Raw genomic sequence first — 19,196 nt, forward strand, 5'->3', positions numbered from 1 at the left:
GTAAATACAGTGAGACTCTGTGTTACCGTGCTGCTGCTGCTCTCGGCTGGTCTTCAGCCCACACGCCCACGCTCACCCTTCTGCAACGATCCACTGAGGAGCATAAAACCATCATTAAAGGCGCATTAAAAAGGGATTTGCCTGGCCCCCCTTCCCCCCAACCCCCCACTCCCCCCACCCCTCCCAGGAGGTTTGGCAGTTTGATGAGAGTGGAGATTTGTTCTGGGCGAGTAGATCTGTGTGTGTTTGCTTCTCTCTCTCTCTGTGAGTGCAATGTTTACCAGTGTTTGTGTGTTCATCTATAAATGTTGAGCTGCTCGGCCGTGTGATTCCCGACTCCCCTCGGTGATAACCCACCTGTGCTTACTGTAGATGGAGAAGTGTTAGTCAGTTGATGGTCTGCTGGTGACTCAGTGTGATTCTCTGCCTACAGAATCTCACCCACGTACAATATGGACAAGTTAACTCTAATAGCCTATTACTCACTTTTTTGGCAGGAGAAACTATGGAAACCCTGCACAAACTCAACTCACATGATTCTAATGAACATTAATGCTTCCCTTTTGTGATTAAATATCTTATTCTGTTGCACATAGCTCATACAAATTCAGAATAATCCATGTTTTTTTCCACAGTTTAATCAGGATACATGAGGAGTTTTATCCCACTGGTGATGCTAACTGAGTGGGAGTCTTTATTACTTTCACCCATCACTTAGTTGAAGTGTTGGTGTTGATAAAAATGCAGGAACAGTTTCTCAATGGGACTCAAACCCTCATCAGCAAAGATTACACTTTAAAGCTGTTGTGTTTTATATCTCTCTACACCATCAAGGCAACATCATCCTGCCGGATGCAGGTTCATTTTGTATATTATTGGCTATTAACTTGATTGTTTTCTCTGATTTGTTTTTTTTGTGCTGCTGCAGATTCAATATTTTGTGCCATAAAGACAAATCTCTCATTGAATATATCATTTAAGTTTGAAGTAAGGAGAAATAAAAGATATGTTTTAGTGAAACTATTGATTTTGCTTATTTATCCTCAGTAATTTTTTCAGTAAATATTCCATTATTAAAAATTCTGAATATTCAAAATTTCTCAAAGCAATTTGAGAACATTTTGGGAAGATTGATACATGTCAGCCCCATAATAGTCCATTGACCTGTCCAGGGTGCACCCTGCCTCTTGCCTAATGTCAGCTGAGATAGGCTCCAGCCTGCCCTGCGACCTTGAAGAGAATAAACGAATACGGATAATGAAAGACTAAATTGTACAACTCGCATTTGTATTATGAATGTAAAGCTTCAGCCAGCAGCCACTTAACCTAGCTTAGCATACATATTGGAAACAGGGAAAGATCTGCCCTACCAGCATCTCTAAGGCCCACTAAGCTGCTTTTCCACCAAACACTTTTGGCATAGTACCCTGTACTAGTCCATACCCACTGAGTGCACAGTTGCCCACGTACAGTTTCACATGGTGTGTGTTTGGGATACAGGTCATAGGAAATTGCAGATTAAATAGTCAACTGAACCCATTAAGACGAGCAATGGATTCAGACAGAGTTTTTGTGAATTTGATGGTATGATGCTTTATTGAAAGTACAGTAGTACCATTGCCAATAGTGGGATAGTTAGTGGGCTAAAACTGTACATTAGCAGTTGAGGTAGCACATAGAAAGGCAGATAGTTAAAATGTTTATATGTTGTATTGACTTAAAAGTGGGGCGCACTGACAGAATGACACACTGACAGTTTCCGTGATTATGTACAGCATACCATACCATGACTTAGTCACACCAAAAATTAGAAAAAACCAACAACATTTGGCCACAGGGGGAGCCACAGCAATGGGTCGCTTTTTAACCATTTTTAAGCATTTTTCTGTTGTTATAGCGCCACCCAGTTGCCAATTAGAGTTAAATCTCTCCAGTCACCTTGAGGCGTCCTGTTCTACATATCTACCAAGTTTAGTAAAAATTGATATGGCGGTTAGGCGTAGATTATGTTCACCAAGTTTCATGCAGATCGGACAGACTTCCTAGGAAGAAATCAATTTTAAGTGTTTTTCAAAAATTTCAAAATGGCGGAAAATCTATATAACCGCAAGTTATGGGTTCTTGAGGCAAATTTGTTCCTCATGAGGAGAGGCATCTCTGTGCAAAGTTTCATGTGTCTACGACATACAGGGCATGAGATATGCCCATTCAAAGTTTGCAATTTCAGTCGGTTGTTATAGCGCCCCCCTTTGGCCAATTGATGTCATATTGCTTTGTTCACATCCTCCCATGACCCTCTACCACTGTGCCAAATTTCACATGGATTGACCAAGTCAGTGAGGAGAAAAACGGGGAACAGACACACAGACACACCCACAGACAGACAGAGGTTTTTTTTTGCACCGCTGCACCATGCAGCTCTTGCTGTATTTCATCTTCGCCATCAGTGTCTGGACCTCGCTGATCATCCACAAAATAGGATTGTGTGGCATTTTCAGAACAACAAAAGAAGGCTGGTGTGTTTAGAGCAGGTTTGTAGTGCTGCTGAGCACACAGGAACGATGAGTGAGGTAATATTTAAATAATCCAGTCAAACTTAGTTATTTTTTCAGGCACTTTAAAATCCAATCATGGCTACAGCATTCATCATGCAAGAGATCCAATGGAAAAAAAGAATGGTCAGAGTTATCATAATGACATTAAAGTCTCATGCATTGACTAACAAACAAGAAAAGATTCCACCTTAACTGATGATAGCTGCTGACAGTCGACACAATGAATTAAATTATTTTTTTCTCAGTCCATAGCTAACTGTTAACTAGTAAAGATGAAAAAGCAACAAAACATCCTTTCAATTTATAGTTACTGTAGTTGATTACTGTATGTGAACTTGCCACCGCATGAACAGTGGTTCTGATACATCCTCTACTGACCAATCAACGGACTGCAGTGTTTCTCACTCCACCTTTCAGTAAGGGTCAGTGTGTTAGGTACCTCAAAGGAGGGGTGATGAAAGAACTCAACACGATATGGAATGGCACTGTTGCTTTTGTCAGTGTAAATGCAAACACTGGAAACTGTTCTAATGTGTAACAAACTGAACTGAACTGCAGGGCTTGGTGGAGTTGTCATTTTTACAGTTATGTTGTATGGATTAAACAAATGAGATATAGCATGTTAACTTGATAGCTTTAAATGTGTTGGTAGGTGGATTTTGTTGAGAGAAACAGGCAGACTTTAAGACAGAAAGACAGGTGTTAGCAATTTTCTATCACACAAGATAACTGGAGGGATAGTAGAGTAGAAACAACATAATCTTCTACACACAATGTTGATTTTTTCAGACTTTCCTCAAACGTTTCCTCCTTTTTGTTGCAAATTGATGGATAATTGTCAGTGTTTCAGGGCACTAGATTATTCAAACATAACAAGATGAGACATCACTAAATAAAAGAGAAAAAAGCTTTAGAGCTGAACGTGATGACAACTGGAAGATACACAGGTTTGTGTTTATGTCTGCACTCTTGGCTCATAAGAAAAAAGGATCTTTCATTAACACTGACAAGAGTGACATCTGAAATACTCAGAATTAACCATATTAACGCCACAACATAAATACACATTTTTTATTAACTGGAACACCAGGTGTTTTATAGTGTACATTATTTATGGATATACAAGGAAGCGCTGTCCAACATTTACAGTCAGGGTTTAGAAAAAAGCTATAAATGCTCAGGAGAAATGTCTTAATCAACAAATAATGTCTTGGCTGGTATTCATGATGTGTCTAGAGTTATTAATCCATTAAACTGACCCAGGTGCTGCTGTGACATCGTAATCTGTGGTAATGGAGACATTTATTAGTGCTGACAGTGTGTGGGAGTTCATCACTTCTGTTTCAGATGACATTTCCCTCCTACAGATATGAAAATTAGGTGTGTATCATGATAAATAAGTTATATGTATTGCAAGAAAAAAACCTTTACAAGGAGAAGGGTGTCAAAAACTTTGCTTGGTCAGTAGCCTTTGGCATCAGATACAGACACACAATGCACCCTTTGGCACCTATACACACCAAGGAGCTGCTGCTGGCCATTTGGATGCCCTAAGTGCAATTTTTGGTGAGCGTTAATTCAAAATGTATTTTACTATATAATGACGAAAACTCTGTCTGTCTGTGGGTGTGTCTGTGTGTCTGTTCCACGTTTTTCTCCTCACTGACTTGGTCAATCCATGTGTAATTTGGCACAGTGGTAGAGGGTCATGGGAGGATGCAAATGAAGCAATATTACATCAATTGGCCAAAGGGGGGCGCTAACCGATTGAAATCGCAAACTCTGGATAGGCATATCTCATGCCCTGTATGTCGTAGACACCTGAAACTTTGCACAGAGATGCCTCTCCTCATGAGGAACAAATTTGCCTCAAGAACCCATAACTTCCGGTTATATAGATTTTCCGCCATTTTGAATTTTTTGAAAAACACTTCAAATCGATCTCTTCCTAGGAAGTTTGACCAATCTGCATGAAACTTGGTGAACATAATGTAGGGACCAATATCTAAAGTTCCCTCTTGGCAAAAGTTGGAAAACTTCCTAAAACTGAGCTTCTATAAGGCAATGAATATTGCGGAGGGCGTGGCTCATCACATAAAGGTATATAACATCTCAAGGGTTTCACCGATCACCACGCAACTTTGTAGGCATATGACCACACATAATCTGAGGGGACCCCTCCATTATTGACCCCATCAAACAAAATGGGGGCGCTAGAGAGCTAATTTCTTATCTAGGCCTAACCACCATATCGATTTTTACTAAACTTGGTAGATATGTAGAACAGGACGCCTCAAGGTGACTGGAGAAATGTAACTCTAATTGGCAACTGGGTGGCGCTATAACAACAGAAAAATGCTTAAAAATGGCTAAAATACGACCGTGGCTCCCCCTGTGGCCAACTACTAAGGTACAGTTTTAACCCACTAACTATCCCACTATTGGCAATGGTACAACTGTACTTTCAATAAAGCAATCGTACTATCAAATTCACAAAAACTCTGTCTGAATACATTGCTCTTCTTAATGGGTTCAGCTGACTATTTAATCTGCAATTTCCTATGACCTGTATCCCAAACACACAACATGTGAAACTCTTCGTGGGCAACTGTGCACTCAATGGGTATGGACTAGTGATTATGATTGATGATAATCATATTTGGCTTTTTTGGTGCTCCTTCTCGCACTGGCATCCTATGCACAACCAACGCCATGTCATTATTAGACAGTCGGAGCATAAAAGTCCACTTAGGTGGATGAGTCCAACAAGCACAGGATTTTGACCCAAGAGACTGCTGCATGTGTCCCATGTAAAACTAAAAGTCAGTATTGGGTTATTCTGTCATGTGAGTCGACTGAAGTGACTACATCAGCCATGATCTTTCCCAGCCCTAACCAAGGAAGCTAAAAAGAGGAAACGTCACTGCATCAAATCACGTCATATCATTGGGGCTTAATACATGTACAGCAAAGTCTGTCCTGCACTTGCTATGAGGCTCAGAAGTTGGTGTCTGATCATAGAAAATGGATGGTTGATGGGCCATGTCATTTAATTAACCTACAAAACAGCATCCCTTTATTTCTGCCACCATCTACTGTTACCTTCCAACATCGCAGCTACAGTTACACTGCACATGTTTCATACCCCAACGCTCTCATGAGGTCTGAGACTGTGCCTTCTTTTAATAACCTTGACCCTTGGTGGCTTAGTGGATAGCGCAGGCACCCGATGTACAAGGCTGTTGCCACAGTGGCCCATGCTCAAGTCCAGCCTGTGGCCCCTTGCTGCATGTCATCCCCCTCTAATTCCAAGTAGGTATTCTTGACTGCAGATCTTAATCTGTCCCAGAGCAGTGCTCAGGAACACATGTGCGCATGCAGCAAACTGATGACTGTGAGGCAAGTCTCTGAGCTTCACAAGCATCTACAGAGGACCGACATCAGTTACTCCAGTGGCACTAGTGAAGAGAAACATAAAATTAGTCAAACATCTTACTCCTCTATACAGCAGTTCAAAATTGTGTAGATTAGTAGTGGATCACAACAGCCAATAGTAAAAAGTACAACATCTGTGTCTTTGTTTTGTGTGGACAGAGACGGAGATAAGCATGCTCGCAAAGACATCTATTGAGCACAAATTAACTTAATAGAAATGGCAGCAACAACGCCATTCTGTTCGGTTCACTCAGTGTGCCGCCATGTTGCTGTGATGTCAGGTGTGTTTATGTTGGCGAACTTGGGCTATGTGGAGCTGGTCGACTTTCTGATTTGGAATCCTGCCTTGGATAACCGTTCCATTGTTCTTTCCTGTGCCAGAGATCGTTTTTCTTTAATTATAAGTACAATGGATTGCAACATAACCATCACCCCCCTGCATCAAGATACAACGCAAATGGCTGCCCGACGCTAGTGATGAGATCATGCCGCTTATTTACTTACTTACCCACAGGGTTAGATGAGAGGACTCATAACTCTAATATGTTTGTTCACTAAATATGAAGCTGCAGCAGAAGACAAAATATAATGCGGATGTAAAAAAAACCCCTCTAGTTCACAGAATAATCAGTCATCAGGATACGTAATCAATCTGACTTCTGCACATGCTGCGTTCACCATCTGCTGTCAGCTCCAAAGATCCCTGAATGACGACATGTGGGTGTGTTTGATATGAGTCACAGCACAGCTGCCAGGTAATGATGGAACGTAGAAAATGTTTAAAATGGCCCAACTTACACTGAGATTATAGTCGTTAATATGCAGTTACAATCAGGGAAATAGTCCATGAAATGATGTGTGACCAGATGTGCAAAGATAGCATCATCATTTATCACCTGAAAACCAACCCCCCTGTGGAATATCTGCACTGTGTGTATCTGGCATTCATCACACAGACAGACATGTGAATGTATATTAATCAGATTTCCTGACCTTTGTAGCGCGTGAACGTCATCTCAATTAGATCCAGAGATTAGTTTGTAAAACACACTGGAGGCCTGATGAGTGACTGCAGAGATCATCAGTGATGTTCAGTTATCCTTCCGATAAAGAGGAATCACTCACAGAGAGGTGTCTCCGATGTACACTTCTGAGGACACAACTGTGAGTAAGGTATGTACTGCCTCATCACCTGTATAACTTAGTGTTCAAAAGGCAAATTAAAATGCACTGACTCGTTATGAAGCTTGCGCATGTTTTTAATCTCCTGTGTAAAACAAGTGTAAGGAAAATGCAAGGACGAAAACATCACACACTCATAAACATCCACAGGCTGCACGGTGCACTATGCAGCCATGTTTGTTTCTTAAATCGGCAAGGCCACATTCTAGTAAAACTCCCTCAATCCAACCTGCTTTCTCTAATTTGTTGAACAAAAAAAATAAAATAAAAAATCCACATTTATTGCTTAAAAACAAGATCGTTATTTCTAGTGTGTAGTAAAGAGGTATCTTCCTGAATAAAGCAGTTTCACATTACAAATCAGTGTTTCTCCAAAGCTGTTGGGAATATTGCAGGCGGGCCGCCAGCCCAGTAGCCTACCTGCTAATGTGTGCTCACCTTATCTCTGGTCTAGACATTCAGCATGTTTCAACAATCAGCCAAATTATCCACAGACGTCTCTTCCAATCCAGAACAAATGGACCCAGGGATTTAAACTGGTAAAAACACAGATTAAAGCAGTTCCATGTTACAAATGAGTGTCCCTCAGACACTGTATGGGGCGGGTCAGGGACGGCCGCTGGCCCAGCACCTGTTAACGTGTTTCTCTGATAACTTAAGATCCAGGGGCCGTATTCACAAACATTCTGAGAATACTCTAAGAGAGCTCCTAGTAAGTTCTCAGAGCAACTCTGAGCAATGAAGGGATAGAAACGTTTACCTTAGTATGGAGATCTGGGGCCTGTATCACGAAGCAGGATTAATGTCTTAGCGAGGTAACTTCAGGGTTAACCCTGGGTTTTCGGTCTCACGAAGCCGGTTCAGTTCTTATCGGGGTAGATCACCATGGTAACTTACTCTGAACGGCTATCCTGCTCCGGAGCAGGGTAAGTTCAGGGTTGAATCTGATCCTATAAAAAGCACCACCCACTGGCCAATCAGCTGTTCGGAAAAAAATGACTAAACTAAAACTAAACATTATTCATCCCGTTATGCGTTGCCACGCATGTTTCCTCCTCCTGCAGCTGCCACAGTGTTGGCCTTTTCTGTAATGTTGCTTTTCTCCTCCTCATATTTTAGTAGAATTAATCTCTGATCCTCACGAGAAATACTTTTTTCCCCTCACATACGGCGCTCTGTGAGGACGCTCAGTGATGCTCAGTGACGCTCAGTGACGCTACGCTTCTGTCATGATTGTGATTGGTCCGCTGCGTGCGCGTTCACAGCTCTTGATAAAGCAACCCTGGGTTGAGTTACCGAGTTGATATCCAGCATTGTGGTACCGATTATCCTGACTGCCATTGTTAGGGTTAGTCAACCCAGGATAGGTCTGGGTAACCCAGGAAAGGTTGATCTCGCTTCGTGATACAGGCCCCTGGTTTAGGACCCTACAATACCAGAGTAGTGACACACATTGGTCAAGCAGAAAGTTGGTCACGTGCCTCTAGTGGCAGGATAGCCCATTGCATATCCAACCAAGAACTAACTGAACTTCAGTATTTCTGCATTGCTGCCGACCAGGAATTCTTGTGCGTTTCCAAAGTTAAGCAAACCTAAAAGCATAATCTACCATAATGTACCGTAATATGAGCATCGGTGACCCGTTTACAGGTAAAAAAAAAACAAACAAACAGTTGTCTACCATAATGTTACTCTCTAGATTTTGAAATAAACAAATTATAAGCATGACTTAATATGACCAAGACACCTAAAAGTAAAAACAGTATGTCTGACGCAAGTCCGCGTCAGACATACTGTGAGTGAATGGGTTTTCTGGTCGGAAAGGTAATGCCCTCATGCCCCACTAGAGGGCGCGTGAGGCTTAACTTCAACATACCACAAGAGTCAGTGGAAGTGTCCTCACTCTGGTATTGTTGGGTCCTAGTCTGGTTGACCCTTTGCTAGGTGCGATGCATTCTTTTAACAGATGTGATTGGTTGTCAGAGACACACCCTTTTGTGAGCCTGCAAGGTGTGGACACCCAGTGGAAATGAATAAACTGCTGACTGTGACAGTGTTGTCATTGTTAGTGTGATCACTCTGCTGATGGAAGGTTGAGACAAACTCAAGTCACTGCTGCTGCGCAGTTGCATTTTTCCAGTTTTCCAAATATCTTAGTGTTTTGATTGTTTTATTTCTGGCATTATAGCGTTAGGTGGGAAATGTGTGCATATCCCTAATGAGATCAACTACACACATTATTCCTGCACAATCTAATCTGTAGCATTTTATTTACTTACTGTCATTCAATGTTAACAGAATATTCTTCTGACCTCTTTATGTTTCCACCATATTCTCCTCTGTTTCAGAAACTCTTGCAACTCTGGCAATTTGAACTGGTAAAAACACAGAATAAAGCAGTTTTACGTACAAAAAAAAAAAAAAAAAATCGTGTTTTTCTAATGCTCTCGTCATGGAGGGGCTTCTAATTATGGTGAATTATGTGAAAACATGAATAGCCCTATCTAGAGCCAGTGTTTGCTTTGTCCGTTCTGGGCAACCGTAGAAACATGGCAGACTCTGTAGATGAGGACTCAATCCCTATGTAGATATAATCGGCTCACTCTAAGGTCACAAATACACAACAGTTCTTATTTTCAGGTGATTATACACTAAAGAAAACATATTTATTACATCATATTCCATTTCTGCCAACATATCTCCCTAAATCATACATGGTGAACCTTTAAGGAAATTGTTTAACTCCTAGTCTGTTGACCATTTGTTCATTATAGGCTGTTTTACTACTTAATGTGCAAGAAATAATAAGAAATGAAGTAAATAACAATAAGAACAAAGGCATGTAAAAGATCAAAGCTAAAAAAAAAAATAGAATTAAAGTAGAAGTGTGTAGGCATTGATGCAGTGTGTAGATAGGCTGTGCAGTGTCTCAGTATATAAAAATGTAAAATGTACACAGTTCACAGGTTTTTCTGTCGCTATTTTATAGTTTGATATCACTCCTTTGCAGCAGTGATCATAATGTACTGACGTTGGTGATATTGACTTCACGAGTGTATTTAGCATTATGAGAGTTTGCTGCCCTCCAGTGGTCACAGTGAGACATTACACCAAGGCCCAACGTAAAGCTACACATGATAGCATTGTAGCACTGCCATTAAGTCCTTTCAAATGAAAACTATGAAAAAACAACAAACTGACATAATAATCATAAAAATCATGACATTATTATTTTAATTCCGTCTCTCTGTTGTCTACTGATCACATTTGGAAACTATAACTCTGCAATCTAAAACAAATATTGATACTGGTTATTAGGGTCCAGGCAGCTCTGCAGCCACTACCTCTTGTATTTGCCAGTCTTCTCCTTCTCCTCCTGAGGAAATCTAACTTTCTAAGCAGGAATTAGGGGCCAATGGTTCTGATGGTGGCACTTCAGTGACTGTTTAAAGTTAAAAACTTTGAAAATTCATAACAAATCACCTGTATGGCCTACACTGCTACTTTCACTAAACTGTAGCCCCAGCTGTAAAGACATTTTTGTAAAATCCAACCTACCACAAATTATGAAGTCCATAACTTTTTATCCAGAGGTACACATACATTATCATCATGCGTGTGACCTTTCAGCATGCCACAAAACTCACCAAAGCATTTTAAAATACAGCATCATGTTTGGGGAAAAAGGTGTTATGGACAGAAGTCAGTTTATTCAGTTTATTTTGAATCTTCTTATTTTGTTTTTCATCCATAAATGCAAATGGTCTGAAAGGAAACCCAATATCAACCACGTCAATCACTAAAACTGTAATTTGAAACACTAAAAGGACGGACAAATCAGAGAGCTATCAGGACTATGGTATTTACAATGCCTTTAAAAACTCTCATTAATTTTTAAGTTGGCTATATGTACCCATTTTGTTTTTTGTTCTTCTTGTTATTAACTGTATGCATTTGTTCTTCTTGTTATTAACTGTATGTATTTTTGTATATTTTTTATGATAATTGAATGAAGGAAGTTAAGAAAAACAAACAAAACAAAGACAAAAACTGGTGGTTCTGGATGCATGAACTTACAGAGATAGAGCAATCTCTGGTATTTCTGGTTATGCATTAACGACAGTTGTTGTCGTTTTACGACAGGAGCCAGTTTCCGCTTTACGCCAACTCGCCACTTCCTTTCACACCGGCGCTCGGTCGGGGATTTACACAGTTGAAGACCGGTTGGATTAAAAATCCCGATAAGGTGTTACATAACTCACGGTAAGATTACAGAAAAATATGAACAGATATATGAAAAGTCACCGTTTTCACTTGTGTCTGAAGATTAACAGTAGGGTGTCCTGTGTACGTGTATGTGTCCTGCTCCCAAGTTAGCTTAGCCTTGGTAGCGCGGCCACCTGGCGACATGAGTAGAGTTAGCCACCGTTAGCTAGCTGAGTTAGAGCTGGGGAAAGTAACGACAAAAAACAACAGTTGAGCTCTCCTGCTCTGTTTAATATACGAAATATAAACCAGTGTTGTGCCCCAGCGAAGTTCTTTAGGTGTTAGCTTATTCAGTTAGCATGTGACGGTACAAGTGAAGGTAAAGCTATGCTAATGTTAGCTTGTAGTGCCAGATGTCAGCTGGTGCCGCTGATCGATAATAGATGCAGTTAGTTTAGTTACGTTTACCGGACACAAGTAATAGAAAGCAACTAAGTACATTTACTCAAATACTGTACTTAAGCAGAAATTTGAGGCACTGGCACTTTGAGTTTTTGCGTGTCGTGCAACACAGGTAAATGTAAGTCTATACCCCACTACATTTGTCTGACATTTATTCATATGTTTACTTACGTAAATGATCTGAGTACTCCTTCAACCACTGAATATAACACTACATTTTGTCGTAGTCGACCGACTGCCAGGCTTATTGATGAACAGACGTAGTCAATGTATTCTCATAAATGGCATCCTACACGCATGTATTGTGTGGTTAGTCCAGTGTGATCGTGAAGGAGAGGTGCTAGGAGCATTACAAAAGCTCACAAACATGAAAAACAAAAGCTTTGTATTTGCTTTGTTCGTATTAGAGCTACTCTCCTTTACTGTTATGTACCAATAAGCATCGAGCAAATTCACAAAGTTATTCTTACTACCATTTAATTTAAGGTTGTATGTTTAGGGGTCAATGATGACTAGCCCACTGCGCAAGCTGATCAGTGCCTATTTATTGTAGTGCATTGCTGGAGAAACCAGTGCTGCTCATTGCCTGAGACCCTGTACATGTTTAGACTCTTAACACTGCAAACTTTTTTTTTTCAATCCAGACATAATGTTAGGAGACTGTTAATCACAGAAATGTCTTTTTCATCCTGACTTCAGGTCATGGCGAAGTTCAACGCCCCTGTGATCCAGGACAATCCATCTGGATGGGGTCCATGTGCAGTCCCCGAGAAGTTTAAAGACATGCCCTACCAGCCTTTCAGCAAAGGAGACCGTCTGGGAAAGGTTTGTTTTCTCGTTAAATACTTTGCTTTGCTAATTTGGTTTTTCAACTGAAAGAACCAAGATGTTGTCAGTTTTTCTCACACTGTTTGTTCTCTGTCAGGTTGCTGACTGGACTGGAGCAACTTACCAAGACAAGAGATACACAAGTGAGTGAGATGGCTGCCCACCCAGATTTACCTCCACCCAAAAAAGTTGTTTATTAGTTTTGAATTAAAATGTCTGTGTGATAATTCAGTTGAAAATCAGATTGATTAAAAGGTCTGGACACATGAACTCTCACATTGGAAGACTGGACATACACTATTTAAATGTAGCTGGCTGTCAAGTAGATCAATGGCCAGGGGCATTTTCTGTATTTAAAGATATCATTGTAATAAATGAAAATGTCTCAGACTGAGGCACTAGATATTAAAATAACAGGCAATGCAAAACTCATTTATTTACATTGGATTCAAAGTATTTAACTGCAATTTGAAACATATATGCTTTCTATTACGTTTAATGGAAAATGTAAAACCTTTAAACATTATTGGTAATTATCACATGTTTCAAGTTGATTTCTTATGCAATTCTGTGTTGTTGTTTTTTTGTGTTCAGATAAGTATTCCTCTCAGTTCGGAGGCGGTAGTCAGTATGCTTACTTTCATGAGGAGGATGAGACGAGCTTCCAGCTGGTGGACACCGCCAAGACGCAGAAGACAGCCTACCAGAGGAACCGCATGAGGTTTGCTCAGGTACAACAGACCACAAAGAGCCACAAACACAGCGAACACCGAATTTCACCCTCTTGATTTAAAATGTAACGCCCCCTAACATAATGTTTGTTTGTTTTTTTTTTCAACAGAGGAATCTGCGCAGGGACAAGGACCGCAGGAACCTGACTCAGTTCAACATGCAGACGCTCCCGAAGAGCGCCAAGCAAAAGGAGAGGTGAGAAATCTCCTGTTTTTAGCTGATATTCTGTCAAGTGTGTCTTAATTTGGTTCCCAGTATGAGATCCCTTCTCCATATTGTGCGTTGACAGCTAGTCGTGTTGTAAAGACAGTTTAACCACAATTTTTTTTTTGTTCAGGGATCGTATGCGCCTGCAGAAGAAGTTCCAGAAGCAGTTTGGAGTCCGTCAGAAGTGGGACCAGAAATCCCAGGTTCTGTTCAGTTATTCTGTTTTATTACTAGATCAGAGCTGCAACAATAAGCTGATTATCTCAACCAAAATATCTGCATTTATTTTGATAATCGATTCCTTGTTTTTGCCATTTGTCAAGTAAAAATAAAGATTAGTTGGTTGCAGCTTCTCAAATGGTTAAAAAAATCACTGCTTTTTTGGGCTTTTAGCTTCACAAATGAGATTTAGACTGTGAAAAATTATAACCTGCATTTTTCAGTATTATAGACATTTTACAGAGCAAACAACTAATTGATTTAAAAAGTGACAGGTAGATTCACTGATAATGTTTTGTAATTTCAGAAGTTGTTTCTGATCCCAGGATTTTAAAATATGAATGAAAAGTTGTCAAAACAGTGTATTTTCTGACCAAAGAATTTATCTTTGTATTCTTAAAGTAGGATGATTCTTATGTTGACGGTTTTTGGTGACATTCCTCTCACCCAACATTCTCTCTCCCTTCATGCCCATGTACTTTAAGGCGCAGTTGAAGCCCAGAGACTCCTCTGTAGAGGTAAGGAGCGACTGGGAGGTGAAGGAGGAGATGGACTTCCCCAGACTGATGAAGATGAGATACATGGAGGTGGCTGACCCTCTTGACATGTGAGTTAAACTGACCTGATCTTTGTCATCAGTCATTAAGTCAGTGAACACAGGAGATGATGAACTCTTGTTTCCTGCAGTGAGTGCTGCGGTGCTTTGGAGTACTACGATAAGGCCTTTGACCGGATCACCACCCGCAATGAGAAACAGCTGAAAAGCATCAAGAGGATCTTCCACACCGTCACTACCACTGATGATCCTGTCATCCGCAAGGTGCACAGTTCTTTACATAATAAGCTGCACAGGAAGCACAACATAGATCTGAAGTTTGTTGCTGTTTTGATGCTTTCTTTTTCAACTAAATGTATTTACTTGTTCTCTTTCCAGCTGGCTAAAACTCAGGGTAATGTGTTTGCCACTGACGCCATCTTGGCCACCTTGATGTGCTGCACACGCTCAGTCAACTCCTGGGACATCATCGTGCAGAGAGTGGGCAACAAGCTGTTCTTTGACAAGAGAGACAACTCTGACTTCGGTGAGGCTCTGAGAGGTTTCCCACAGACTTGAATTCAATTTGTGGGCAGGATGATCTTTGATCATGAGCGTCAGACAGAGTGACAGGACAGCTGATTCATATGAATGTGTCCAGTGTGGGCTGAATGTGCACCGGCAGGTCTGCGTTATAAACATCTGGCCGTTGAAATATCTGTGTTATAGCTGCGATTTGACAAACAACGATCCTCTGTTCATGTCTCTCACATCCAGGAGCCATCTCACTCCCTCTTCCTCTCCTTACAGTTTTTGTACTCATACAGCTGGTTACATCCAGCAACTACTATTATTAATGGTGGAATGTTAACAGTGAAAACACCTGCGCTGCATTCTTAGTCGCATACATATTTTAATTTTATTAGGTACTGCAGTATGCACAACATACTATTTCCTAATAACATTGTGCCCTGAATTTTGACCCTCAAATATCTGTTACCTTAGAGATAAAACAAAATGCTATTCCCCAAGTTTGCTAAAGATGGAGGTTAACCTGGGGAGCTTTGCTGTTGTTAGTTGATGTATGTAGTTTCAACTCCTAAGTTATAACAGCAGACATTATAGATTCTAACGTATATACATGACAGTAAAATTACCTATGTATTTCTATGTCACTGCTATTTTTATAATTATGTCCTTTTGTTGTTGGTTATCTTTATGATTATTTTGTTCACTTTATTAATATTCCTATTATTGCTGTTCAACTGGTCATCAGTCACTTGAATGCATTGTCATCCGTCATTGCGGCTTCTGCCAGCTGTCAACAAGCTGTCTAGCTGTCATCTGTTTGCGGCTCAGTCGATGTGACATATCTTCAGCTGTGCAGAAATTTCTTTTATATATAAAGGAGTTCAAATTAGCACAACCTTAAAAATCTACAGCAGTAAAATGCAACATACACATTAATGCAGTAGTGATATTATTCCAAAAATATCAGATATAATAGAAAAAAGCAGATGGGGAGCATTTTAATGCACAGTGAATACTTGTACTTTTCATACATGAAGTGCATTTTGCTGATAACGTACTTTTACTTCAAGGTCTTGAATGGAGGACTTTAACTTGTAGTGGAGGATTTATACAGTGTGGTATTAATACTTTAACTAAAAGATCTGAATACTTTTTTCCACCACAGCATTTACCACCTTTCTGTAATGCTGTAACATCTGTAACTGCTCCTCTCAGATTTGCTCACTGTGAGTGAGACCGCCAACGAGCCGCCGCAGGATGAGGGCAACTCCTTCAACTCTCCTCGTAACCTTGCGATGGAGGCCACGTACATCAACCACAACTTCAGCCAGCAGTGTTTACGCATGGTAGGAACAATTTAACAATTGAATGCCTTTACCTGTAGCCAGGCTAGCTCTTTCCTTCTGTTCCCAGACTTTGTGCTAAGCTAAGCTAATCATCTGCTGACTGTGACCATATGGTTTTCAGATATGAAAGTGGTGTCAGTTTTCTCATCTAATTCCATCAGAAAGCAAATAAGCATATTCCCCAAAGTGTCGAACTTTAACTGGTGCCTCTAGTAATTCATGGTTTGTCTGCAAGTTTTCTCTGAAGGATCTTGAACGTAACGGGAGTCCTAAAACCTCCTAAATGTGTATATTTAATGATTATGTGTCATGTTTTTCCTTTCTTTTCTTCAGGGTGGAGAGCGGTACAAGTTTCCCAGCTCCAACCCATTTGTGGAGGAGGATACAGACAAGAGTGAGGTGGCATCTGTAGCCTACAGGTAGGCACTGAACCCTGCTGCTTAGTTTGCAGTCACATAGATTAAACATCTGTTAGCCTGCACAAAGTCTTAAATAATCAGGAGGGGTGTGTGTGTGTGTGTGTGTGTGTGTGTGTGTGTGTGTGTGTGTGTGTGAAATGTTCAATTTATGAGCACAAGATACTAAAAGTCTGCTGGCTGTCGTTCTCTATCATACATCAGTGTCATTTGATGTTTTAATAACGACTTCCTCTCAGGCTGATGGCTCGTGTTTGTTTTTTAGGTACCGTCACTGGAAGCTAGGGGAAGACATTGATCTGATTGTCCGCTGTGAGCACGATGGAGTGATGACTGGTGCCAACGGAGAAGTGTCCTTCATTAATATCAAGACCCTCAACGAGTGGGACTCCAGGGTAAGAGGCAGCATGAGGGGAAGCAGAGGGAGGGCCATTCTACAAAATTTGGTTGTAATACAGGGCCAGAATTGCAGACAGGATACATTTTATCATTTCATAATGGCTAATGTGTTTTCATAGGGCCTGCTAAAGTAACAGCTAGTGATGACCAAGGCCTGTAAAACATGTTTTATTTGATCATGTGTTGTTTTTTTTTCCTTTTTATATCTTGACAGAACTTAACATACAACTCACTGAGACCACATTAGTGTTTATTTTTCAAGATAAATATCCATTAGTCCATATTCTGTTTGTCTTCACAAGAGGAGTCGTGACCTCAGCAAACAGAGATTCAAAGTGAACTTGACATAACAGCAGGGAGACAGTGAAATGACTTTGTGAGCAAAAAGCCAGTAGAGGCCAGTAATTGCCAGGATGTTCAGAATGCCCTTGTGTTGTCACCGTGGCAAGATTGAAGCTGCATTTAAGTTCCTTTGAGACTGTAGCAGTCCCAAAAAGATCCTAAGGACATAAGAACCAAACCATAAAAAAGTTTTTAAAGTTCATTAAAACCGCCTTTTGCTTTTTGTAATTTTCAAAACTAAAAATTTTTTGTTGCTCTGTTTCATCACCAGCATTGTAACGGCGTGGACTGGCGTCAGAAGCTGGACTCTCAGAGAGGAGCCGTCCTGGCCACCGAGCTGAAGAACAACAGCTACAAACTGGCCCGCTGGACCTGCTGCGCCATGCTGGCTGGGTCAGAGTACCTTAAACTGGGGTGAGGAGCCCACACACAAACACACTCACTCGCACACAAGTGATTCTGTCATACTCGGACAGATCATAATCTTAGCATGTAGCATTAGCGAGATCTATAGTAGCTTCTACTTGTCAGTCACTAAGAATGTACCAGCAGGTGAGACTGAGACACAAAGGACATTCAGCATAATGATGTTTTGTTCCTAAAGATACAGGCTGTTGATGTTGTCTGGTCATTTAGCAACAATTTTAGAAGCATTTCCATCTTTCTACTGCATAAACAGCTCAGTTTATGAAGAGACCAGTGAAATACTTATTCAAGTTAACAAAGAACAAACATATATTGCTTGTCGTAAGGAAGGATTCAGTTGCTTGCACAGAGACAATAAGCACAAATTCTAACGGAGTATTAGTTTGTCAAAGCTTGGACTGACTGTGTTGTTGCATCACCGTGTGCCCTTCAGGTACGTGTCTAGGTACCACGTGAAGGACTCTGCTCGTCACGTCATCCTGGGAACCCAGCAGTTCAAACCCAACGAGTTCGCCAGCCAGATCAACCTGAGCATGGAGAACGCCTGGGGAATCCTCCGCTGCGTCATTGACATCTGCCGCAAGCTGGATGAGGGCAAGTACCTCATCCTCAAGGACCCCAACAAGGTGAGCCATCAGTTTCTGTTCAAGCTTTGTGCTACAAGGATTCAGAAAAAACTGTTCAGCTGACGGATCGATACTTTTTGTGTTTGTGTCAACAGCAAGTGATTCGGGTGTACAGCCTGCCCGATGGGACCTTCAGCTCTGATGAAGAGGAGGAGGAAGAGGAAGATGAAGAGGATGAGGAGGAAGAAGGTGAGATCCAGTTATTGCTAGTTTTTATTCCTACATGTGAAGTACTTTAATATAATGTACAGTTTGAGCGTTGGCAGCAGGCTGATGGTTTAATTCTGTAGGGATCAATGTTTCAGTAACACTGAACACCATGTTGTTTTCAGAGTTTTCCCATCCATCCATAGATTACATTAAACTTTCATTCACTTGAGGGCGGGGCAATATATCAAATTAATAATTCAAGTCTGGAAAATAAATCCAGGACTCTGTTCTAAGAAGCAGGTTTACTTAGTTATCAGGATAACTTGGCTGAATAAATTCCTGAACCACATCCAATCTGGAATACAGCAACTATCGAGTAACTCACAAAACCTGTTTCTTAGAAAAGTCTTCACATTAATCCTGTTTTGTTTACTAATAAAACATGTTTTCTTTTGTCTCATTGTAGATGAAGACAACTGAAGTGTGAAGTCAGTTACAGTGACCAAAGGAAGCCTTCATCATACATAAAGAAACACAAGTTAACTCATTTTGACATTCAATAAAGACAACAAATTGGCCAACTGTTCACGTGTTCATTT

General features: G+C 40.7%; 1 protein-coding gene across 2 annotated transcripts; it reads left to right on the forward strand.

The window, feature by feature from the left end:
• The first annotated feature begins 11,309 nt into the window (after nucleotides 1-11,309).
• On the forward strand, nucleotides 11,310-19,183 carry eif3d (eukaryotic translation initiation factor 3, subunit D). Of its 2 annotated transcripts, none has more exons than XM_049561967.1 (16): nucleotides 11,310-11,435; nucleotides 12,540-12,665; nucleotides 12,766-12,811; nucleotides 13,263-13,399; nucleotides 13,510-13,595; nucleotides 13,738-13,810; nucleotides 14,312-14,433; nucleotides 14,514-14,646; nucleotides 14,761-14,908; nucleotides 16,108-16,238; nucleotides 16,572-16,657; nucleotides 16,920-17,049; nucleotides 17,667-17,809; nucleotides 18,255-18,447; nucleotides 18,543-18,636; nucleotides 19,064-19,183. In XM_049561967.1, exons 2-16 carry the CDS (start codon nucleotides 12,543-12,545, stop codon nucleotides 19,075-19,077), a joined length of 1,659 nt encoding a protein of 552 aa, XP_049417924.1. In that variant the 5' UTR covers nucleotides 11,310-11,435; nucleotides 12,540-12,542; the 3' UTR covers nucleotides 19,078-19,183. The 2 variants fall into 2 exon arrangements, with proteins under 2 accessions (XP_049417924.1, XP_049417925.1); XM_049561968.1 differs by having other exon boundaries at nucleotides 14,318-14,433.
• Nucleotides 19,184-19,196: the final 13 nt, after the last annotated feature.

The sequence above is a fragment of the Epinephelus fuscoguttatus genome, linkage group LG19 (assembly GCF_011397635.1).
Source record: "Epinephelus fuscoguttatus linkage group LG19, E.fuscoguttatus.final_Chr_v1".
Lineage (NCBI taxonomy): Eukaryota > Metazoa > Chordata > Actinopteri > Perciformes > Serranidae > Epinephelus > Epinephelus fuscoguttatus.

Bases quoted from the DNA above. Each gene is read 5' to 3' on its own strand.
- eif3d (XM_049561967.1), top strand. From the start codon at position 12,543: ATGGCGAAGTTCAACGCCCCTGTGATCCAGGACAATCCATCTGGATGG. The intron at 13,596-13,737 runs GTGAGAAATCTC...TTTTTTGTTCAG, and splicing joins AGCGCCAAGCAAAAGGAGAG to GGATCGTATGCGCCTGCAGA. The intron at 13,811-14,311 runs GTTCTGTTCAGT...ATGTACTTTAAG, and splicing joins AGTGGGACCAGAAATCCCAG to GCGCAGTTGAAGCCCAGAGA.